The sequence below is a fragment of the Myotis daubentonii genome, chromosome 12, assembly GCF_963259705.1.
Source record: "Myotis daubentonii chromosome 12, mMyoDau2.1, whole genome shotgun sequence".
Lineage (NCBI taxonomy): Eukaryota > Metazoa > Chordata > Mammalia > Chiroptera > Vespertilionidae > Myotis > Myotis daubentonii.
This window is the reverse complement of record NC_081851.1, coordinates 14,791,293-14,816,030: the sequence shown is the minus strand read 5'-3', so window position 1 is coordinate 14,816,030 and position 24,738 is coordinate 14,791,293. Positions and strand designations below refer to the sequence as shown.

At 45.8% G+C, this 24,738-nt stretch overlaps 4 protein-coding genes and 2 non-coding genes across 6 annotated transcripts in view; 3 read left to right on the top strand and 3 right to left on the bottom strand.

The window, feature by feature from the left end:
- Window positions 1-223: 223 nt before the first annotated feature.
- LOC132213008 (histone H2A.Z-like) lies at window positions 224-857 on the bottom strand. Its single transcript, XM_059658963.1, has one exon. The coding sequence runs from the start codon at window positions 735-737 to the stop codon at window positions 351-353; it is 387 nt and encodes a 128-aa protein (XP_059514946.1). The 5' UTR covers window positions 738-857; the 3' UTR covers window positions 224-350.
- A 2,900-nt stretch (window positions 858-3,757) lies between these two features.
- Window positions 3,758-4,356, top strand: LOC132212999 (S-phase kinase-associated protein 1-like). The gene has a single exon (XM_059658956.1). It carries the CDS (start codon window positions 3,829-3,831, stop codon window positions 4,339-4,341), a length of 513 nt encoding a protein of 170 aa, XP_059514939.1. The 5' UTR covers window positions 3,758-3,828; the 3' UTR covers window positions 4,342-4,356.
- A 552-nt stretch (window positions 4,357-4,908) lies between these two features.
- Window positions 4,909-5,076, bottom strand: LOC132213012 (cytochrome b-c1 complex subunit 10-like). Its single transcript, XM_059658968.1, has one exon. It carries the CDS (start codon window positions 5,074-5,076, stop codon window positions 4,909-4,911), a length of 168 nt encoding a protein of 55 aa, XP_059514951.1.
- Window positions 5,077-5,124: 48 nt separating this feature from the next.
- LOC132213907 (protein Daple-like) overlaps window positions 5,125-24,738 on the bottom strand; it is a 133,937-nt gene continuing 114,323 nt past the window's right edge. The window contains 1 exon segment of the mRNA XM_059660787.1: window positions 5,125-5,321. Within this exon segment, the coding sequence (XP_059516770.1) occupies window positions 5,125-5,321 (197 nt within the window).
- Window positions 16,394-16,596, top strand: LOC132214036 (small nucleolar RNA SNORA74). Its single transcript, XR_009448136.1, has one exon. It is a non-coding gene; the product is annotated as a small nucleolar RNA SNORA74 (small nucleolar RNA).
- LOC132214009 (U6 spliceosomal RNA) lies at window positions 19,379-19,482 on the top strand. Its single transcript, XR_009448114.1, has one exon. It is a non-coding gene; the product is annotated as a U6 spliceosomal RNA (small nuclear RNA).

The window sequence follows — 24,738 nt, the reverse complement described above, 5'->3', positions numbered from 1 at the left end:
AGCTTATCCACTGGAGTGGAAATAATGTCTGTACAAAACCAAATGTTTGTTCCTATAACTTCTGCATCACAATTAAAATCCAGACAGTTTTTTAAAAGCAGTCAACTCAATCAAAACCACTACTTCAGAATCAAGGTTCTTTGAAGCCAAAGTAACACTTAAATACGGTTACAACTCGAATGCAGAAATGTGGTTGGTTGGAAAGCTAATTAAACTTGCGACTTGCTCAAATAGAATTACACAAAGGCAAACTTGTGTTTTTCACAGAGATACAGTCCGCTGGAATCACCAACACTAGACAGCTGTTAGGGTGTTTAGAGTCCTGAGATAATAAGAAATCCAGGCATCCTTCAGACAGTCTTCTGTTGTCCTTTCTTCCCAATCAGAGATTGGTGGATGTGTGGAATAACACCACCACCAGCAATTGTAGCCTTGATGAGAGAATCCAATTCTTCATCTCCACGAATAGCAAGTTGCAAATGACGAGGGGTAATACGCTTTACCTTTAAGTCTTTTGATGCGTTGCCTGCCAATTCAAGTACCTCTGCCGTGAGGTACTCCAGAATGGCTGCGCTGTACACAGCAGCGGTAGCGCCTACACGTCCATGGCTGGTCGTCCCAGATTTCAGGTGTCGATGGATACTGCCCACCGGAAACAACAAGCCGGCTCTCTGCGAGCGGAAAACCGCCTTTGTCTCGGCCTTTCCGGAGTCTTTCCCAACCTTACCACCAGCCATGTCGATTTCTGCTGAAGCTCAAGCGAGCAGGGCAGAGAAAGGAAGAGCCAGACACCCAGCAAGATCCCAGCACTGACTCACTGGCACCGCCATTCAAACTGCGCGGTCGCCCCCTTTCCCTGCTCCTTTTATAGGGCAGAATGTTGCCTCATCCAAATACTTGGATTGCTCAGTCCCCCAATGGCTGCCGCCCACCCTTGGGGTGCGCGTCCTTGAGGCTTCAGCCAATGAGCAAGCGCAGAGGAGGCTGGAGGGGCGGGCGCTTCACAGCCCAAGCCGCTATTAGGACCTGGGAAAGGAGGGAGGAGAAGGGAGGAGAAGGGAGGGATGGGAACTGGGAGGAGAAGGGCACCAGGGTGGGAGGCAGAAACAGAGCCAAGAGAGACTCTTACAAGCAGCAAGAGAAAAGCAGTCAGTTGCCTACAAGGGAATGCCCACACAACTGTCAGCTGACTTCTCAACTAAAACTTTGCAGGCCAGAAGGGAGTGGCAAGAAATATTCAAAGTGATGAGTAGCAAGAACCTACAACCAAGATTACTCTACCCAGCAAAGCTATCATTTAGAATCAAAGGTTAGATAAAGAGCTTCACAGACAAAAATAAGCTAAGGAGTTCATCACCACCAAACCAGTATTATGTGAAATTTGAAGGGTATTCTTTAAGAAGAGGAAGAAGAAAAAGATAAAAATTATTAACAAAATTTTATCGGAGAGGTGACCTTGGTGAAAACACATAGCGCCAAGAAGGGGAGCAAACATATTAAGAAGAGTATGCCATATACGCCAGGTCCCTTGAAACATATGCTGTGCAGATGTTTCTTCCCTGCAGCGACTGTGTCAAGCAGCAAAAATGGACAAGCTTCTGGCAAATTCCCCCTTTTTTATTTTTTAAATGACAGTGTATTTAAGTCCCACAGTATTGCCTTGAAATCTGTTACAGCAAATCTTTTCCAAGAGTGTCTTGGCCTTTTGCTCTTTCATACCATTGTAGAATTTGGCTTTTCCATGTTCACACACCTGAAGAAAGGGGACCCTTGTATTTCTAAAAGACACTGGAGGAAACATTCTTAGAAACACTGCCCAGTGAAATGTATCTCACCTCCTAGATCAAAGGTAACCATTCACATTCTACTGTCCACTGCCTTCAACCTTATTTTCCTTAACCCAATCTCATAAAAATCAGTTTAAGTATGACCTTGAACTTAGACAGCCCAATCAGTAATCACACATAGTTTATCCATTTTTCACCACAAGTACCCTATAAGTAAGTGATAGCGAACCTTCTGAGCTCAGCATGTAAACATTTTGAAAAACCCTAACTTAACTCTGGTGCCGGGTCACATATAGAAATATTCAATTTTTAAAATATTTGCAACCATAGTAAAAAAAAGATTTATTTTTTTGATATTCATTTTATATATTTAAATGCCATTTAACAAAGAAAAATCAACCAAAAATATGTATAACGTGAACAAAAGCAGAAACAGGTTCATACTTGGTGCACTTCAAGGCCAAGCAAGCACCACTAACTTCATCTCTTAGCCCATTTCTTATGTTCGTTGTAATATTATTTAATGCTGAGAACAAAGTCTCACAAAAATATGTTGCTGAAAAAATTCTTAGCAAAGCGATTGCTAGATTTTTTTATTTCGCTAAAAGTGTCAGGCACTCTGTTTGAAGCACACAAAATTCCTTGTTCATAGTTGCACTCTTCTTCCTTATTCAAACGAATAATGAACCTGCAATCAAAGAATTAGCAGACAAACTTCAGCACCAAAAAAGTCACTAGTTTCTAGTTTTCATACCATTTGATTATCATTGTTTTTATTATTATTTTTTCCTAAATGTACATTGTTTTTCTGTATTTTTTCATTTTATACATATTTTTGGTTGATTTTTCTTTGTTAAATGGCATTTAAATACATAGAATGAATATCAAAAAAATAAATCTTTTTTTTTTACTATGGTTGCAAATATATAAAAATGAATATTTCTATATGTGACATGGCACCAGAGTTAAGGTTTTTCAAAATTTTGAAAAGCTGAGCTCAAAAGGTTCACCATCATTGCCTTATAGGGTACTTGTGGTGAAAAATGGATAAACTATGTGTGATTACTGATTGGGCTGTCTAAGTTCAAGGTCATAATTAAACTGATTTTTTATGAGATTGGGTTAAGGAAAATAAGGTTGAAGGCAGTGGACGGTAGAATGTGAATGGTTACCTTTGATCTAGGGGGTGAGATACATTTCACTGGGCAGTGTTTCTAAGAATGTTTCCTCCAGTGTCTTTTAGAAATAACAATGGTCCCCTTTCTTCAAGTGTATGAACATGAAAAGTCAAATTCTACAATTGTATGAAAGAGCAAAAGGCCAAGTCACTCTTGCAAAAGATTTGCTGTAACAGATTTCAAGGCAATACTGTGGGACTTAAATACACTGTCATTTAAAAAATAAAAAAGGGAGAATTTGCCAGAAGCTTGTCCATTTTTGCTGCTTGACACAGTCGCTGCAGGGAAGAAACATCTGCACAGCATATGTTTCAAGGGACCTGGCGTATATGGCATACTGTTCTTAATATGTTTGCTCCCCTTCTTGGTGCTATCTGTTTTCACCAAGGTCACCTCTCCAAGAAAGGTTGTTTCCCCAGATAGGGATTTTCCCCTGAAGTTAGGGAGGGAAATAGGCAGGTAGTTAATCACTTTAACTAAACAATCACGCTTAAGCTACATAATCTTTACTCCCTGGAATGGAGATAAGAAACCGCCTAACCATTGGAAGAGAAATTGATAGGACTAAAATCAACTGGTATAAATACAGATGTTACAAGACAATCAAACACAGAACTTCGCTGGAGATCCAGGCTAGAGAACCTGGCTGGGCTGCTGATCAACTGAACGCTGTCTCCGTGTCATTCCTTCTTCGCCAACTGCATCCGCACCTTTGGGAACCCCTGGACCTGCTGGGGTTGGACCCCAACAATTGGCGCCCGAACAAGTAACTGGCCTTGTTTTCCACCTTTTGCTTTTGGTTCTTCTGACGCTGCCCGGCTCTCGTCAGCCTCCGGCACGCTTTCTCCTTGAGACCGAGCACCATGCCTCCAATTAAATTGCAGAGTTCTGATGGAGAGATATTTGAAGTTGATGTTGAAATTGCCAAACAATCTGTGACTATCAAGACCATGTTAGAATATTTGGGAATGGATGATGAAGGCGATGATGACCCAGTTCCTCTACCAAATGTTAATGCAGCAACATTAAAAAAGGTCATTCCGTGGTGCACCCACCACAAGGATGACCCTCCACCTCCTGAGGATGATGAGAACAAAGAGAAGCGAACAGATGATATTCCTGTTTGGGACCAAGAATTCCTCAAAGTTGACCAAGGAACACTCTTTGAACTAATTCTGGCTGCAAACTATTTAGACATCAAAGGTTTGCTTGATGTTACATGCAAGACTGTTGCCAATATGATCAAGGGGAAAACCCCCGAAGAGATTCGCAAGACCTTCCATATAAAAAATGACTTTACTGAAGAAGAGGAATCCCAGGTGCGCAAAGAGAACCAGTGGTGTGAAGAGAGTGAAAAGCTGTGCCCGACACTGTAACACTGTAGGGATTGTTCCAGATACTAGTTGCACGGCTCTGTTTATAATTGTTAATATTAGGCAAACAGTAAAAAACAAACAAATAAAAATTAAAATGAAAATTGTCTCCTCAGCCATGTCTACTCTGGTGCTTCTGGGTGGATGTTGTCTGATTTCGTCCCTTTTCGGGCCTGGCCCCAGGAGGAGGTGTGTGACGTTTCTCCCTATTAGGCCACCATTTGGCGGGTTGGGGGGGACTTTCTCCACTTTCATTTTTCCGTTATTAAAATGGTAAACACAACTTCCCACCAGAAATATTGTACAGATAAAGAGAGAAGAATGTTTGTGAACAATGTTGCACACTATTGACACTTACTAACTCCCCCCCCCCCGCCCCGGGTTTCAGAGCATGGTTTAATGCATTCATACATCAAAATTATTTTCAGAAACATGGAAAATCCTAAGTCACACTATGGATTTCCTCGCGATCCTTGCTGAAGGCTGGGGCTGTTCCAGATGCAGCAAAGGCTGAGATGGAACCTGTTGGCACCACCAGGCACCAGAGGGGTCTGAGGAGGGTCAATGTAATTAGTCATCCTTCTTAAACTTGCCATTGATGTAGGCTACCCAGTCTAGAATCAGCCTCCACTCAGTGGCCCACACTAGCCCCATGGTGCCCATGGTGCCCCATATGCCCAGCATGGGAATCCAGTTCTTGGCCAGTTGGACATAGCAGGGGCCCAGGAACTTGCTCATTGTCTCATCGAGGTCTGATGTTCAGGGTGACCCAGGTGGACGCACAGCCTAGGCCCACAGAGATGCCACAGCCTGGGTCAACATTTCACGCGATATCTGGATTCCTGGGCTGCTGCGCACACAGATCCACTTAGTAAAACTTTTAAGAGCTTCACTTTCCTTCTCTTGCTGTGCTAGCTGGATGCTCATGTCCTTAACTGCTGAAGGGAAGGCCTGGACTGCCAGCAGCAAGGCTGGAGTCTGCCCTGAAGTCAAGTGGACTTTTTCAAAATGTTTAAACTCCACTACCTCTTGCCTGGCATTTCTAGAAAGTGCACTGCACCCCACCTTCCAAAGAACTTAGAACCAGAAGCAAAAGAAATAGCACAGGCAAGGGAGGCAGGGACACTGAGACAGTCACAAGGTTGAGAAGCTGTTATTACTGCCTCTCCATCACCTTGCTTTCATTGTGAATTACGTATACTCATGCTTGGTTTAAAGTAGCATCTCTGTTACATTTGAATGGGTCTACATAGCTTTAAAGTGTAAACGTGCTTATATATATATAAGTCCCTGGGACACAGTGATTCTTGGTTCTTAAAATGTATAAGACCATATTGGTTTATCTTGCTAGAAAAGACCAAGGGTGCTACGGAGGTCAAAGTAAGTATTCACTTTTACAATACAGCTCATAGAAGATGAGGTTAAAATACGGTTGGACTTACGGGTATGATAGAACATCCTGCTATCATAAATTGATGTCAAGTTAGAAGTCTGATTGGTCTGGATGAGCCTTAATTAAAAAGAATTGTCACCCTAGCTGGTTTGGCTCATTGGATAGAACGTCGGCCTGCAGAATGAAGGGTCCCAGGTTCAATTCCAGTCAAGGACACATGCCTGGGTTGTGGACTTGGTCCCCAGTAGGGACATGCAGGAAGCAGCCAATCAATGATTCTCTCTCATCGTTGATGTTTTTATCTCTCTCCCTCTCCCTTCCTCTATGAAATATATTAATAATTGTCTCAATGGCCATTCAAGGCTCAGGAAGAATTTGGAAGTACACGGAGCTAACAGGAGTTTTGAGGAGAATAGAACGCTCTAGACAGGAAGGGAATGATCAGACTCGAGTCCTGGCTTGGTCACTAACTTGCTATGTAACCTGGATATGGCCCTCAGCTCCTCATAGACTCAGAGATCTGCAAGCTGTAGGTAGGGGATTCTGAGGTTCACTCCTTTCTCAAGCACTTTTTGTGAAAGTTACATTCCTTTGAGTCTATTAAGACCCCTTGAGAAGAGGAGAATCCTATACTGAACATAGACTACTGGGTAAAAATGAGGTGTGGAAGACAGAGAATGGAAAACAAAATTAGCAAATGCAAAAAAAAACACCCATAAAATATAAATAATTTTTTTTAATTTTTATTTATTTTTTAAAGTATTAGCGATGTCCCCTTCCCCTACCCCCCCCCCGCCCCTCACCCCTATCTAGCCCTCACCCTTGCCCCACCCCAGGCCTTCACCACACATTGTCTGTGTCCATAGGCTATGTATATATGCATATAAGCTCCTGGTTCATCTCTCCCCACCCCACACCATGCTTCCCTCTATAATTCACCAGTCTGTTTTATGGTTCTATGTCTCTGGATCTATTTTGCTCATTAGATCCACATATGAGTGAGATCATGTGATACTGGTCTTTCTCTGACTGGCCTATTTCGCTCAGCATAACACTCCCCAGGTCCCTCCATGTAGAAATACATTTTTTTAAAATACATTTTATTGATTTTTTACAGAGAGGAAGGGAGAGAGACAGAGAGTTAGAAACATCGATGAGAGAGAAACATCGATCAGCTGCCTTCTGCACATCTCCTATTGGGGATTTGCCCGCAACCCAGGTACATGCCCTTGACCAGAATCGAACCTGGGACCTTTCAGTCCGCAAGCCGATGCTCTATCCACTGAGCCAAACAGGTTTCGGCTTTATGTTCTTCTTTCAACATGCCTTTATTTTTTATCTTTTTCCAGTATTGGAGGGGAAAAAAAATCAACGAAGGAAGAAACTATATAAAGAATGTGGAATTTTTTGAACTTTTGCAAAAGCCAAAATAAGTTTCAGAAGATTCAGTAATTCACTTAAAAAAAAACCAACTAAATATTTTTTTCTAAAGAATTTTTTTAATAAGTTTTATTGATTTTCTACAGAGAGGAAAGGAGTGGGATAGAGAGTTAGAAACATCCATGGGAGAGAAACATTGATCAGCCGCCTCCTGCACGCCCCCCACTGGGGATGTTCCCACAACCATGGTACATGCCCTTGACAGGAATCGAACCTGGGACCTTGAGTTTGCAGGCTGACGCTCTACCCACTGAGCCAAACTGGTACTGGCTAAAGCTTTATTTGATTTATATAAAGTTTTGTATAACCCCTGAAGCCATCTGCATAATTCTTGTCAGCAAGGCAGGTGTCAAGGCAAGTGTCATTCGTAGGATGCTCCCATGTCTACAGAGCAGCTGAGTGGTCTCTGGATTCTCTCTGCAGCTGCACCTGTCTAAACGTTGAGCCCAGTGTGACATTCATTCATTTATTTGGAAGCATATCTGTAAACATTTTCTATGCTCAAATTGTTCTGAATGAGAGTCTCTTCTGTGTCCCTATTGCTGTCCTTAGCCGTAAAAATTCTTTTCCGCCAAAGCCGGTTTGGCTGAGCGGATAGAGCGTTGGCCTGCGGACTGAAGGGTCCCGGGTTTGATTCCGGTCAAGGGCATGTACCTGGGTTGCAGGCACTTCCCCAGTGGGGGATATGCAGGAGGCAGCTGATCGATGTTTCTCTCTCATCGATGTTTCTAACTCTCTATCTCTCTCCCTTCCTCTCTGTAAAAAATCAATAAAATATGTTTTTTTTAAAAAATAAAAATAAAAATAAAAAAAATCTTTCCCCACTGGTGCTTTTGGAAATTGGTTGAAATTCATGAAGACACCAGCATGTGTCTTAGGAACGGAAGCTCAGACTCTCCATCAGGGAGGACAAGGAAACCCTTGACACAGGAGGCAGCTTACTCTGGGGGAGCTGACTTGGCTGGATTTGGAGCCCCACCAATTCTGGCCTCCTGTCTTCAGTTCTCGGCTTTCTAAAATGGGAGGCACTTGGGGACCATTGTGGGATTAGAACAATACATGTAAAGTGCCTGAATTATGGAAGACAACTAGGTTTTTTTTAGTTCTTATTGTGCAGATGTTTATTTAGCAAAAACTTATCCATTTTTCCCTTTTATCAACCCTTTTGAGCACTGTGAGATTTTATACTGTCTGGACAGGTATCAGGCTGTGTTTACCATTTGTGTAGCTGGAGGTGACAAAGACTCCAACTACCTCTGAAGTCTCTGCTTTTGTTTTTCCTGCTGCCTTCAGATTACCCTAAGAATTCCTTCTCAGATAGAGTTTGCTTCATGCAGTGCGATTAGTTGGCATGCACTCATAGTTCAGAGGGCTGGAGAGTGTCACACCCAGGGGCAATGGTAAGATTTCTGGGTGGAGGTGGGGAAGGCATGGTTTTCTTTACTAAAATGAGAGGAGAGACTGTGAAAGGTGAGATGGGAAAAAAATAATCACAGATGACTCCTCAGGCAGATCAAATTTGAAAAGAGCACCTAGAAGGAACAGAACTTAGAAATTAATTTTCTCAAATACTTTGTAAACACTTACATACTCTTGAAAAGTCTTCATGTGCCCTCTTTTCCAGTGTTCTCAAGTTTTCCATCAGGGAAGGTCTGTATGGATAGGAAGGAGAAGCAAAGCCTTCTGAGCTCTGGTAACTGTGGGAACAAATGAAGAGATTGAGGACAGGGAACTGCAGATGCCTCCTGTCCCCTCCTCTGCAGCCAGGACTCTCAGAGGGGAGAGGGGGACACACAGACACTGGGGTTAGAATTGGAGGGCTGAGGACTGCTCCCCTGGGATTATCGGGGCAGACTGGGAGCCCCCAGCAGGGATGCTGCATGTCCTCGCTCTCTGGGTGAGAACTCCAGAGGGAAACTTGGAGTAGGACTCCACACATGGACCCAGACTAGCTACTCCCTGGGCGACAATAGGAGATACAAAGACTCTGCCCCTGTTGCCAGAAAAACAAAATAGCTCCACCTCCCATCCCATATAACACCAATGGGAAAGGCACTGTGTTCATTTAAAGACAGGATTCAGTTCATGAGGCTGAACTCAGATATTAAATTGAGCTAAATATTTTCTTTTGCTCTTGTCCCCTCTATCCCCTGGTGGGGGACTCAAGAGAAAATCCATTTAGAAATAAATAAATAAGCTATATTTTTTCTGCACATTGAACATACTGAATATATTTGCAACTTTGGTCCGTACTTATCTTTATTCATACAAAACTGTAACTCTATCTGACATTTCTTCTTAAAGGTTTTTCTTCCTCGGTACAATGTGCAAAGGAAATTTCTTATTATAAAAATCATGCTGTGGTTTCACCTGTTGTGTTTCTGTAAAGTAAGCTGACCTTCTTTCACTAGATACTGAGCAGGGGTCTTGTGAAAATAGCATAAAGGCTCTTGTGAGGGGAGAACCCTTCCTAGTATCTAGTGATAAAAGTAATTCAGAATTTGTATATATTTCTTAAAAAGAAACCTTCAAAAGTCATTGCTGAATTCCCACTCAGCACTGGGGACTCTTTGGTCCTAGCACAGGCCTAGGCACCTTCTGAGAGGGAGAGCCAGTACTGAAAAGGTCAGTTCTAGAAATGTCTGTAAAACATACATTTGGCAAATGAATGAACAAAGAAGCAAAGAAACACTCATAGAGAAGATGTTCCACTCTGCTGACTTAAAGTTCGCTTTCCAAAGGAGGTTTGAAGCTTCCTACTGTTTTTTCAGCTCCTTTGGATTTTTAAAAGGCAGGGCCTTTGAAGTCTAATGGGAGAAAGACAAGAAAGTGCTGGGCATTCAGAATCATGGGCAGTGGGAATATTGGGGAACCTCAGACCAGTCCCTTCATCTCCCTGAACCAGTTTCAATCTGCAAAATAACTAATGTGTGTTTTTTAAAAAAATGTTTTTATTTATTAAATCCATTGGGGTGACATTGGTCAACAAAAACATATAGGTTTCAGGTGTGGGTTCTATGTGACAGGATCTGTATATTGCACCTTGTGACCAACGCAGGAAGCAACACCAGGCTGGTGAACAGGAGAAGAGGTGTAAGGGCGCATCATGGGTCAACTGGCCACCAGAGGCCAAAGGACTGGCCTGTGAAGGACCAGGAACAGGAGCAACATCCTGGCTTGAACCTGGTCTGCAGTCAGAACCCTCTCCTCCCCGAGGCAGGACATAAAGCAGCTACTGCATTTCTGAACAAGAAATTGAGACGCGGGTTTTGACCAGAAAATTAAGATATTTTAAAAATTCATGAATCTATGTGGGATGTCCTAAAGAGGATGAAGATATCATATGTATGTACATGTTAATGAATCAGGTTTATTACAAATAAAAAATATATGAAATCCGAAAAGAGCTCTTTGCTCAGGAAATCATTCAGCAAGTGTGTGCTATCTACCTGGGTCTTGGGGACTTGGCCTTCACAGGTCACCTTTCAGGTGCTGAGAGGGCCTGAGAGACAGACAGGCGAACAAGAACCAAGGCCACACTTTATTTCAGAAGATAGGAAGAGCCATGCAGAAAATAGACTTATCTTATATGACTAGGGAGCCACAGGGACACAAAAGATTTCTATTGGTGCCCTGACCTATGACCTGAAACGCAGTGGTTCACAGGACAAAGTGTGAGATCCCAGGTGCTGTGGGTCAGAAACCTGAGGTGGTTCATTGGGTTGCCCTCCTCCCAGGAGGCCTCAGGGTCCTGCACATGGGGAGGTGCAGAATCCATTCCTTATGGCACAGTTCCCTTCTGTGTCCCTGCCAAAGCCACTCCCAGCTTCCTGGGGCTCCCCAAAATCTTGGCCTTTGATCCCTTCCTCCAGCCTCAAAGACAGAAACTCAAGTGGAGTCCCTCCCTGGCTTCTCTGACCCACCCTCCCACCCAGTTTTCACTTTTAAGAACACCTAGTTACTGAGGGCCAGGACCCAGGAGAGCCACACCTCCTGTGGTTTCTGTAGAGGGCCTTTGGTATGTTGGGGTCAATAAATGTTTATTCACTGATTTTTAACAACACCACCACCAGAAAACTTGAGAGGTTGGCCCACATGGCTGGCCTGGCATGGTGGCTAGGTTACCTCTATGACCTGTCTTACCATTCTGACCTCTGTTAGTATTGTGAGCTACTGCCAGGTGATATACCATAGGGCTGGCTACATGGGGGCTTCAGAGCAGAGTGACTCCCTAGCAGGCTCAGGAAAGGGCTCCCCAAAATGTTTAAATTGAGACATGGCTGTTGAGAAAGAACTGGCGCCATGGAGACCTGGGGAAGCCACCCCAAAAGGAGAGGCAGTGCCCCAGGGCAAGGAGAGCCAGGCTGGATGGGAACAGCAGAGAGCGGGGGTCGGGGGGAGGGCATAGAGGGCCCTAGTGTGGGTTGAAATTGCTATCACAGCAGGAAGGCTTTTAGGCACGAGAATAGGGGGATCTGATTTATATTTTTTAAAGATCACTCGGTGATTTGACATTTGAAATGATATTTGACATGTATCCTGAGAGCCCGGGAGGATTTGGGCAGATGAAGACGGTGAGATGTGCTTCATGTGCAGACAGTGGACACGGCCTGGAGGCAGGACAGAGGAACACTGGGGACCAGAGCACATGCCTCGCAGAGCCTGTGAGTGATGGGAACAGGCAGGGAAACAGAAGACCCTGCATGGATGGGGAAGGGCAGGGGAAAGGGGTCCTTCCATGGAGGGGGCAGGGTAGGAGAGGCAGTGAAACCTCCATGGAGAGGGCAGGGCAGGGAGGAGAGAGGACCCTCCATGGAGGGGAAAGGAAGGGAGGAGAAGGGACCCTCCATGGAGGGGAGAGGGCATGGAGGAAAGGGGACCCTCCATGTAGGGGACAGGTAGGGAGGAGAGGAGACCCTCAATGGAGGGGAGAGGGCAGGGAGGAGAGGGGACCGTCCATGGAGGGGACAGGAAGTGGGGAGAGAGAACCCTCCATTGAGGGAAAAGGAAGGGAGGAGAGGGGACCCTCCATGGAGGGGAGAGGGTAGGGAGAAGAAGGGACCTTCCATGGAGGATGCAGGGCAGTGGGGACAGGGAATCCTCCATGGAGGGACAGGCAGGGAGGAGAGGGGACCCTCCATGGAGGGGACAGGGCCATGGGGAAAGGGAACCCTCCATTGAGGGGACAGGCAGGGAGAAGGGGGACCCTCCATGGACGGGACAGGCAGGGAGGAGAGGGGACCCTCCATGGAGGTGTCAGGCAGGGAGGAGTGGGGATCCTCCATGGAGGGAAAAGGGCAGGGATGAAATGGGACCCTCCATGGAGGGTGCAGGGCAGTGGGGAACATTCCATGGAAGGGACAGGTAGAGAGGAGAGTGGACCCTCCATGGAGGGGTGAGGGCAGGGAGGAGATGGGACCCTCCATGGAGGCAGCAAGGGTAGGGAGAAGAAGAGACCTTCCATGGAGGGTGCAGGGCAGTGGGGACAGGGAACCTTCCATGAAGGGGACAGGCATGGGTGTGAGGGGAAACTCCATGGAGGTGATGGGCCAGGAGAAGAGGGGACCCTCCTTTCCGGGACACATAGGCAGTAGAGGGGTCCCTCCATGGAGGGAACAGGCAAGGAGGAGCAGGGACCCTCAATAGAGGGGATGGGTCAGGGAGGAGAAGGATACCTCCATGGAGGGGAAGGGAAGGGAGGAGAGGGGACCCTCCATGATGGAGAAGGGCAGGGAGGAGTTGGGACCCTCCATGCAGGGGGGACTGTTAAGGTGATGGGAACTCTCCATGGAGGGGACAGACAGGGAGGAGAGAGGACCCTCCATGGAGGGGACAAGACAGGGAGGAGATGGGAACCTCCATGGAGGGGACGGGTCACGGAGGAGAAGGTACTCTCCATGCAGGGGGACAGTAGGGTTATGGGAACCCTCCATGGAGGGGACAGGTAGGGAGGAGTAGGGACCCTCCACGGAGGGCATGGGTAAGGGAGGAGAAGGATCCCTCCATGGAGGGTACAGGGCAGGGAGGAGAGGGCAGAGACGGGGAAAGGGAAACCTACAGTGATGGGCCAGGCAGGGAGGAGAGGGGACCCCTCCATTGAGCGGACAGGGCAGGGAGAGAAGGGACCCTCAATAAAGGGGACAGATCAGGGAGGAGAAGGATCCTTCCAGGGAGAGGAAGGGCAGGGAGGAGATGGGAACCTCCATGGAGGAGATGGGTCAAGGAGGAGAAGGTACCCTCCATGGAGCAGGGAGCGTAGGGGACAGGGAAGGGAGAATAGGGGACCCTCCATGGAGGGGGCAGGGCTATGGGGAAGGGATACAGGGAACCCTCTAAGGATGGGCTGGGCAGGGAGGAGAGGGGACACTTCATGAAGAAGGGAGGGCAGGGGAAGTGGGGACCCTTCATGCAGGAGACAGGGCAGTGGAGCAGGGGACCCACCATGGAGGGAAGAGGACACAGAGTGAAGAGACCCTCCATGGAGGTTATAGCTAAAGAGGAGATGGGACCCTCCGTGGAGGTAACAGGGCAGGGAGGAGAAAGGACCCTCCAAGGAAGGGAAGGATAGTGGGCATGGGTGCTCTATATGGAGGGGGAAGGGCAGGGGGTTTGGGGAACAGGGAACTCTCCATTGATGGGGCAGGGCAGTGGGGACTGGCAACATGGGACCCTCCAAGGATTGGCTTGTCAGAGAGGAGAGGGGACTCTCCATGGAGGAGGGAGGGCAGGGAAAGTGGGGACCTTCATGGAGTGGACTGGGCAGAGAGGAGAGGGGACTCTCCTTGGAGAGGACAAGGCAGGGAGGAGAAGGCACCCTCCATGGAGAGGGAAGAGCAGAGGAAAAGGGAACCCTCCGTGGATGGGACAGGGCAGGGGGGAGAGGGCATACTCCTTGGAGTGGACTGGGCACGGAGGAGAGGGGACCCTCCAGGGAGGGGGCAGGGCATTGGTGACAGGGAAACCTCCATGGAGGCTACAGAACAGGTGGGGCAGGGAACCCTCCATGGAGGGGGCAGGGCTCGAGGCGGGGGGGCTGGCCAGGGAACCCAACAGGGATGGGTCAGACAGGGAGTAGAGGGGACCCTCCTTGGAGGCGGCAGAGCAGAGGAACAGGAAACCCTCCATGGATGGGACAGGGCAGGGGGGAGAGGGCACACTCCATGGAGGGGACAGGGCAGGGAGGAGAGGGGACTCTTCATAGAGGGTAGAGGGCAGGAGACAGGGAAACCTTCATGGAGGGGGCAGGGCAGGGGGACAGGGAAACCTTCAGAAAGGAGTTAGAGCTGGGGGACAGGAACTGCACTTGTAGGGATGGAATAGTGGGTACAGCAAACCCTCCATGCAGTGGGGAGGACAGGAAGGAAGGGAACCCCAATTATAGGGGGCAGGGCAGGGAGGAGAGGGGAGACCAGGAACCCTCTATGGGCAGGGGGCAGGGCAGTTGGACAGGTAATCCCCATGCAGAGGGTAGGGCAGGAGGAAAGGGAACCTCACTTTGAGAGAGCAGGGCACAGAGGAGACAGAACTATCCATTGAGGGAGCTGGGCAGGGGGACAGGGATCCCAACTTTAGGGGGAGAGGCAGGGAGGAGAAGGTACCCTCCATGGATGGGGCATGGCAGGGGTGTAGAGAACCCCACTTTGAGGGGGAGGGTCAGGGAGGAAGATTTCCTTCGTGGAGGGGGCACGGCAGGGGGACAGAGAACCTCACTTTGAGGGGGCAAGCAGTGGAGAAAGGGAGCCCCGGTTTGAGGGAGAAGGGCATGGAGGAGACAGAATCCTTCATGGAGGGACAGGGTATGCATGAGAGGGAACAGGGAACCCTCCATGGAGAGGAGAGGCTGGGGGGATAGGGAAGCCTACTTTGAGACAGCAAGGATTTTAGCACAGGTCCTGAAATAGATGGCAGGGTAGGGGGGAGAGGGCATCATCCATGGAGGTAGCAGGGCAGGGAGGACAAAGGACCCCACATAGTCTGAGCAAGATAGGGGGGTTAGGGCACCATCCATGGAGGGGCCAGGGAAGGGGGGACATGGGAGTAGAGATAGGTAACAGGAGAAACAGACCCCTCCATGGAGAGTTCCCTGTTCCCCATGGTGGAGCCCTTGCCCCCAGCCCTGCCCCTTGGCAGCATTCCCTCTCATACCTGTCCATCGGCCCCTCCCCTGGTCCCCTGACCCTGCTGCCCTGCCTTCCCATGGAGGGGCTGCTGTCTCTCCTGCTCTGACCACTCTGTGGTTGGTCCCCTTATCCCTCTGCCCTTTCCCTCCATGCAGGGTCTTCTCTTTCCCTGCCCTGACCCCTCACTCACAGGCATCTGAAGGGCATATGCTCTGGTCTCTCCAGTGTTCATCTCTCCTGCCTCCAGGCCGAATGTCGACTCTCTGTACCTGAAGCATATTCTCACCTTCTTCATCTGTCTAAATCCTACCCGTGCTCTCAAGACACATCTCAAATATCATTTCAAATGTCAAATCACAAGCAGGGCAAGGGGAGTGGAGGGTTGGGGCTGGGAAGTTGGGGTTGGATGGATGGGAGGTGTGGGGTGTGGGGTGCGTGATGGGGGGGCGGTGGGGTTAGGGTTGGGGGTAAGAGTGGGAGGTGGGGGTGAGGGGTAGTGTTGGGGGATGAGAGCTGGTGGGAGGGGAGTTGGGGGTGGCAGATGGGGGCTGTGCATTGGGGATGTGGTGAGGCAGATGGGGGCTGGGTGTGTGGGGTGTGGGTTGGCGTGTGGGGAGTAGGGGGTAAGGTTGGTGGTGACAGGTAGGGGAGGGAGAAGAGGGCATAGGGGGGATAAATGGTGATAGTAGGAGACTTGACCTGAAGCCAGTGAGCACACAATGCGATATACAAATGATGCATTATAGAATTGCACACCTGACCTATGCAATTTTTTTAATGAATGTCACCCAAATAAGGTTGATTAAAAATAAATAAAAGGTGGGTCTTTTGAGGTTGATTAGGTTATGAGGGTGGAGCCCTCGTGAATAGGATTAATACCCTTTTCAAAGATATCCCATGCTAGACTTATCAGGAGATGCTTTTATATGTTATATAAATGTCTAACCACTATTTTGTACACTTGAAACTAATATTGAATGTCATCCCTAATTGAAAAAAAATTAAAGAAGTAATTTTTAATAAAAATGAAAATGCAAATCAGAGTGATCTTTAAAAAATATAAATCAGATCATTACACTCTGTGCCTAAAAGCCTTAAGTGCTCCAGCAGGGGTCAGCTCTCCAGACAGAATCATGCCTGTGAGGGTGTTACACTGCTGGGAGAGGAATGCCCTGTCTTCTTCCTCCAGTAGCTCCCTTCACTGCTCTGGTGATGTGTGGCACTGGTGCAGGGCAGAACTGTGCTTCCTTGAGAGTGAGCTAAGCATCACTTTGGCTGCTTAGTTATAGTGTGGGAGCAGACACACAGAAAATAAATTTAAGCCTTAAAAGTTCTCACAGCATTTCAACCCTCCAAACGGACCTCTATCCTCCCTTCCCTACACTCCAGCCAGCCTGGCTCACCCAGCCTTGAGGAAAGAAGGCAGGGACAGTGCTGCCCGGGAAGCCAGTGAGCATGCATCTGGTCAGAAGTCTGGAGAGAGCTCCAGTTCTCTTAGGACAGAAATGGAGGGATGAATCTGCTGAAATCAGCCACCCATGAGGGGATTCTACTTTTCACTACGTGATGGCTGGATTGCACCTGCATGATCCCACCATGCTCTCGCTCCCCTGTGGGGATCCATGAGTCATCTACAACAGGAAGCAGCTCTTTGTCCTTTGAGAATCCACAGACCTTCTGCAAAGCCCTTAAGCTCACCGGGCTGATCTCAGACTACAGATTCCAGACACCTTCAATCCTGGGAAGCAGCCTCTTTTGACTTTTTCATTCTCCTCCTACAAACAATGCCTGGTCTGCGTCTTCTGTACACTGCTCAAGGATGTGTGAGGACCCAGCGGGTGGCAGCTGGATGTGGTATACCCTGGGACATTGGCTGAGTGGCCTCAGACCCAACACTGACACTGAGCTTGAACCTGCATCCATCTGGTGAGCACCACTCACCTCTACCTGGGGACTCCCTGAGAACCTCCCTCATGCAACTTGAGTGCTTCCAGAGACTCTTTCATTAACTGAGACAAACAGGCACCCAGCAGATGGAGGCAGACAGGGAGGCAGAACATGGTGTGCTCTGGGGCTTTTGCTGACCTGCCCCCAGGCTCAATGCTAGTCAAAGCCAGCATTGGTGCCCTGCTTGGACCTTCCTGTGCTCACTGGGCCTCAGCAGAGGCTGTCACAGATTGTGAATTGCTTTGTAGATGCAAAGAGATTGCCCTGGGAGAGTCACATCAAGCATCTGACATTGTTCAGCACCAGAGTCCCTCCCAGGAAGCCCCAGGAACAACAAGCCGATAGCCAGCTTCAGAGCACATCAGAGAAGGATACAATTAGCCTCAGAAGCGGCAGATCCAAAGAGAGATCTAGGCAGGCACCAGACCCCGCTGAGATGAATTGCGCTCCACGTGGTCAACACCTGTCAGCAGCTCATACACTACACTGTAGGCAGGGTACACTGTGGTCACAGCCAACTAGCCTGAGCATCGAATCACTACATGAATGGGCCAACAGCCATCAAGAATCAACTGCCACAGGAAGGTTCACATAACACACACGGGACATCCCTGGAGCACTCAACTCAGATGATCAAGAAGAAATTGCCACTGGGTTCCACAGGACTCCTACTACACGAAGCCACACTACCAAGACCTGGATTTTAATACAAAGAAACAAACACACAGAGGCAGCCAAAATGCAAAGAAACATGCCCCAAATTTAAGAACAGGGGACACATCCAGAAAAAATGCTAAACAAAGTGAGGCAAGCAATATTTCAGATAGTTAATTGAAGTTAGGTGAAGAATGGATGAAATCATTGGGAACTTGAAAACTGATAGTAGGCATGAAAAAGAACATCTAAGCCATATAAAAGATCCAGTCAGAAATAAAGAGTAAAATCTTTGAAATGAAGAATACACTAGAGAAAATAAATAATTTGATTAAGGAGAGAATCAAATTAGTGATTTGGAAGACATGGTCACAGAAGACAAAAGCAGCAAAAAGAAAAAAGAACTTTTAAAAATGAGGAATGTTTAGGGGACTTTTGGGACAACATGACACATTAACAACAACCACATTATAGGAGTACAAGGACAAAAGAAAGGTTAAGGGACTACACCATATTAAAAGAAATAATGACCGAACACTTCCCTAACCTGGTGAAGGAAGAGACACACGTCCAGGAAGCACAGAGTCCCAAACAAGATGAGCCCAAAAAGGCTTGACACCAGGACACATCATCATGACAATGACAAAGATTAAAGACAGGACATCTTAAAAGCAACAAAAGAAAGACGGTGAGTTACCTACAAGGGAGCTCCCATAAGACTGTCAGCTTATTTCTCTACAAAAACATACCAGGCCAGTAGGGATTGGCACAAAATATTCAAAATAATGACAAGCTAGGACCTTCAACCAAGACTACTTTACCCAGTAAGGCTGTCATTTAAAATTGATGGAGAAATAAAGAGCTTCCCAGACAAGAAACAGCAAAAGAAGTGTGTTACCACCAAACCATTAGTATAAGAACTATCAAGAAGGAATAAAAGGGAAACAGAGTTAAAAGAATAAAACATATCTACAAATAATCACTTTAAATGTAAGTGGCTTGACTGCTGCAATTAAAAGACATGGTAGCTGAATCGATAAGAAATCAAGAACCATATATATGCAGTCAACAAGAGACCTACCTCAGAATGAAAGACATACTGACCAAAAGCAAGGGGATGGCAAAAGGTATTTCATGCAAATACAAATGAGAAATAAGCTGGGGAGGTAAACCTAGAGCTGACAAAATAGACTTTAAAACAAAGGCTATATTGAGCGATAAGAATGGACACCACAGAATGATAAAGAGAGCAATCCAACAAGAGGATATAACCCTTGCAAACATGTATTTCTTCAACATAAGAGCAAGTAAATGTGTAAATCAAATCCTGATGTACATAAATGGAGTGTTCAACAATAATACAGACGTAGTAGGGGATTTGAACAATCCCACTGGCATCAATGGCTGGATCTTCCGCACAGAAAATCAAGAAGCAAAGAGTGGCCTGGTGCTGGACTCTGCAGCAGCAGCAGCAGCAGCAGCAGCAGCAGCAGCAGCAGCACATATAGTAAACCTGGAATGATGCAGAGGAGATTAGGGTGGCCCCTGCGCAAGGGTGACACTCAAATCAGTGAAGCGTTCCCTTCCCCCTAGCGTGTGACATGCTCCCCTGGCTCCCCTAGGCTCCCCTGGCTCCCCTGGGCTGGGGCCCCTGCGGGTGGGGGTGGAGGGAGATGGGCGGGGGCTGGGGGGGGAGGGAGACGGGCAGGGGCTGGGGGGGGAGGGAGAAGGCGGGGGGGAAGACTTGGGCCCTGACCTCCTCCTGGGCTGGGATCCCTGTGGGTGGGGGCGGAGGGAGATGGGCAGGGGCTGGGGGGGGGAGGGAGATGGGCGGGGGCTGGGGGGGGAGGGAGAAGGTGGGGGGGAAGACTTGGGCGCTGCCTCACCCTTGCACAGGGCGGCCTCACACCTAGTCTTTAAAAAAAAAAGAGTGGACTGAAATAACACAATAGATCAAATGGATTTAATTGGTATCTTCAGAGCATTTTCACCCTGAAGCAGTAGAATATACATTCTTTTTAAGTGGACGTGCAACATTATCTAGATAGACCACATGTTAGGGCACAAAAACAGTCTCAGTAAATTTAAGAAGATTGAAATCATATCAAGAATCTTTTCTGATCATAACTGTATAAAACTAGAAGTCAATTAGAAAAAACTGACCTACAAGTGATCTATTACTGAATTGTACACACCTAAAACCACCCATGCCCCAATAAATTTATTAACAGAGATAAAAGCAATGAAAAGCAAAAATGAATAAATAAATAAAAATTTGGGGATACATGGTGGTGAGAATTGCATGTCAATATACTTGATGTATACTTAAATGTGGTTAAAACTCTAAATCTTATATTTATTTGACCACAATAAAAATTAGTAATTATAGGATAAAGAGAAAAAAGAAAAAGAAAAAACTATAAAACACAGAAAGTCTTGGAGGCTAATTAACATGTTACTAAACAATGAATAGATAACAATGAGATCAAGGAAATAATGAAATAATACCTTGAAACACATGGAAATGAGAACACAACAATCCTAATGCTATGGAGCACAGGATAAGCAGTCCTAAGAGGAAAATTCCTAACATTACAGGCCTACCTCAAGAAACAAGAAAAATCTGAAATACATCATCTAACTTGACACTTAGAGGAACTAGTGCAAAAGAAAAACAAAGACACCATAAAGTGAGAAGAATAAAGAAAATAATAAAGATCAGAGCAGAAATAAACAAAGCAGTAAAAAACAAACATGAGATCAATGAAGCTAAGGCCATTGTGTGTCAGTGGTTAGAGATGTGGTCCACGGAACAAAGGATCATGCGTTCGATTCCCAGTCAAAGGCATGTACCTGGGTTGCAGGTTCACCCCTGCCACCTGTTGAGGTGTACATGTGTGTGCGACAACCATTTGATGTGTGTGTCTCACACTGATGTCTCTCTCTCTCTCTCTCTCTCTCTCTCTCTCTCTCTCTCTCTCTCTCCCCTCTCTTTCTCCCTTCTTACCTCCCTCCCTCCCTCCCACATCTCTAAAAAAAATTCATTGGACAATATATACTAGGTGAGAATTAAAAGAAAATATAACTTCTCAACAAACGCAGGTGCTGGACTGGATGGCTTCACAGTGCATTTCATCAAACAGTCAGAGAAGAACTAGCACCTGTTCTCCTCAAACTCATCCGAAACACTCAAGACAGCGGAAGCCTCCCAAGCTCATTTTATGCGTCCAGCATCCTCCTAATCCCAAACCAGAATAAGACTTTATAAAGAAAAAAAATTATAGGCTAATATCCCTGATGAATGTAGATGCTAAAATCCTCAACAAAATATTGGCAAACTGGATCCAGTAATACATTTAAAAGATTACACATCAGGATGAAGTGGGATTTATTCCAGGGATGCAAGCTTGGTACAGTATCTACACATAAAAAACATGATACATCGTAAACAAAATAATCAAATTCACATGATTACAACAATAGACGCAGAAAGCATTCACCAAAACACAACACCTATTCATTATATCAACTCTCAGTGAAATGTGAATAAAGGGAATTCACCTGAACATAGTAAAGATCATGAAGAAAGAAGAAAGAAAGAAAGAAAGAAAGAAAGAAAGAAAGAAAGAAAGAAAGAAAGAAAGAAAGAAAGAAAGAAAGAAAGAAAGAAAGAAAGAAAGAAATGGAAGAAAGAAGAAAGTGAAAGAAAGGAAGGAAGACAGGAAGAAGTTGAAGAAGATACAAATTAATAAAAGCACATATGGTGTTCAAAGATAGGAAGAATTAACAACGTTCAAATGTCCAATGATGTAATTCAGAGAGCTACAACAAATATCACAAAAATTTATATGGAAGTACAAAAAAAACACAAAAAACACCAAAAAACCCAACACACACACACACACACACACACACACACAAACAAACAAAACAAACAAAATAAAACCAAACCAATAGAGTAATCTTGAGAAAGAAGAACAAAGTGGGAGGAATCATGCTACCTGATAACAAACTATACTACGAGGCCATAGTAATAAATATAGTATGGTACTGGCATAAAACAGACATAAAGATCTGTGGAACAGAACAAAAAGTCCAGAAATAAACCCATACATTTATGGTCAATTAATATTTGACAAAGGACACAAGAATATACAATGTGGTAAAGATAGTCCACTCAAAAAATGCTATTGGGAAAATTGGACACATAAGTGGAAAAATAAATGAATGCAGACTACCTTCTTACACCATATTGAAGAATAAACGCAGAATGGATTAAAAACTTGAAAGTGACATTTGAAACCGTAAAACTTCTAGACGAAAATAAAGGCAATAAATTTTCATAGAAATATTTTTTATTCTGATATATCTATTTGGGCAACAGAAGCAAAAGAAAAACTAAACAAATGGGACTACATCAATCTAAAAAGTTGTTGCACCGCAAAGGAAACCACCAAGAAAATGAAAAGACAACCCACTGAAGGGGAGAACATATTTGCCAATGATACATCTGATAAGGGTTTAATACCCAAAATTTATGAAGAACTTAAAAAACTCAACATCATAACAAAATTAAACAATCCAATTTAAAAATGAGCAAAGAACCTAAACAGACACCTCTCCAGCGAGGACCTGCAGATGATTATTACACAAAAAGATGCTGAGCATCACTAGTCATTACAGAAATGGAAATTAAAGTCACAGTGAGGTATCACCTCCCATCTGTCAGAATGGCTATCATCAATAAATCAATAAACATCAAGTGCTGGTGAATATGTGGAGAAAAGAGAACTCTCGTGTACTCTTGGTGGGAATGCAGATTGGTGCAACCACTGTGGTAAGCAGTATGAAGTTACCTCAAAAATTAAAAATAGAACTGCTTTATGATCTAACATTTCCACTTCTGAGAATATCTCTGCAGAAACCTGAAACACTGATCGGAAAGGATATATGCAATGCTATGTTCACTGCAGCATTACTTACAATAGGAAAGATTTCACAGCAGCCCAAGTGCCCAGCAGCAGATAAGTGGAGAAAAGGCTGTGGTACATTAACACAACGGAATACGACTCACCCACACACACAAAAAGGAAATGAAGGAAATCTTACCTTTGACAACAGCATGGATGGAGCCGGTGAGTATTATGCTAAGTGAAGTGAAGTAAGCCAGTCAGAGAAATACAAGTTCCTTATGGTTTCACTTATATGTGGAATCTAATGAACAAAATAAACTACAATCAAAATAGAAACAGACTCATAGGTGCAGAAAACTGACTGAATACTGTCAGAGGGGAGGAGGTTGGGGGACTAGGGGGAAAAGGTGAAGGGATTAAGCAAAGAAAAGACTTACAGACACAGACAGCAGTTTGGTGATTATCACAGAGAGAGGGGTGTGTGTAGAAGAGGGCTTAGAAAGGATAAATTGTGATGGAAGGAGACCTGACCTGGGGTAAGAGGGGAGGGAGGTGAGATACATAATTCAACATACAGGTGATGTATTACAGAACTGTATACCTGAAAGCTACATGATTTCATTACCAATCTCACCCCAATATATTCAATTTAGAAAAATAGGCCATTGTGGCACATGCTAAAACCTGGATGGACCCTGAAGACATGATGCTCAATGAAATAAGCCAGTCACAAAAGGACAAATAGTGTGTGATCCCACTCACATGAGGTCCCTAGAGCCATCAGAGTCATAGAGGTAAGATGGAGGGTACCAGTAATGGGGCAGTGGATGCAGAGTTGTTGTTTAGTGGCGACAGAGCTTCAGTTGGAGAAGATGAGAACAGTGATGGAGCGGATGGTGGTAACGGCAGCACAACAATATGATTGTTAAGTTGTGTTAAGGACCACTTAACAGCACTGGACTGTGCTCTGAAAAATAGTTAAAATGGTAAATTTCATTGTGAATATATTACTGTGATAATAATATACCCCCCCAAAAAATAGGAGGCTCTGTCCTGGGTGTGGGAGAATCAGGTAGAGCTGTTTTCTATCGGCCCTACATGGGCAGTTGGGTCACTGTCAATATCCTGGCTGTGAGATTTTTATAAGATATTATTGAGAGAAACCAGGTCAGATTCCATGGGCTACCTCTGCGTTCTCTCTTATAAATAATGGAATCTACAATTATATTTTTAAAAGGTTAAAAACTAAAAGGGGTGACAACCAGATTTGGTTGTCTTGCCCCAGGGAATCTGGTCCAGCAGGTCCAGTTGGGGTCAGGGCTGAGTATAAGGAATTGCCCACAGGAACTGGTGGTCAGTGGGATTGAGGGCCACCATCCAGACCAGTGACCTACACAGCTAAGTTCTCATCCCATCATGAAGCTTCCACAGCTTTTAATACAGCTGCTGTGTCTCAGCCACCTCTAATGCGATCACTCGGGGGAACAGCTCCTTCACTGTGCCACCTGGTTTCTTAAGGGAGCTTCAAACCTTTTAACCAACTCACAAAACACAACACAGGTAGTGCAATCCTCCCACAGTGACCCTCTCCTTCATTACACCACATCCACCAAGTGACAAGGATGGGCCTTTTGTGCCATTCCAGGAACGCTGGGCCAGGGTCTCGTCGACAGAGCAGATTCACTTCTCCGTGCCTTGGTTGGGACCTGGGTACAGGGCCCAGGAGTGACGGAACCCAAGGACAAGGATGAAGGAAGGCAGCATTGTCCTTGGAAGCAGGTGCCTTTTAATCATCTACAGATCTCAACCGTAGAAAAGATACCTATGCCCTGTTAAAGGTCAGGAAAGGTAAATAGTTTTTCTCTTTGTACTCGACAGAGTGGTGCTCAAAATGAACTAAAAATAATACCCTGTCTTCATATGCTCTCTCCTT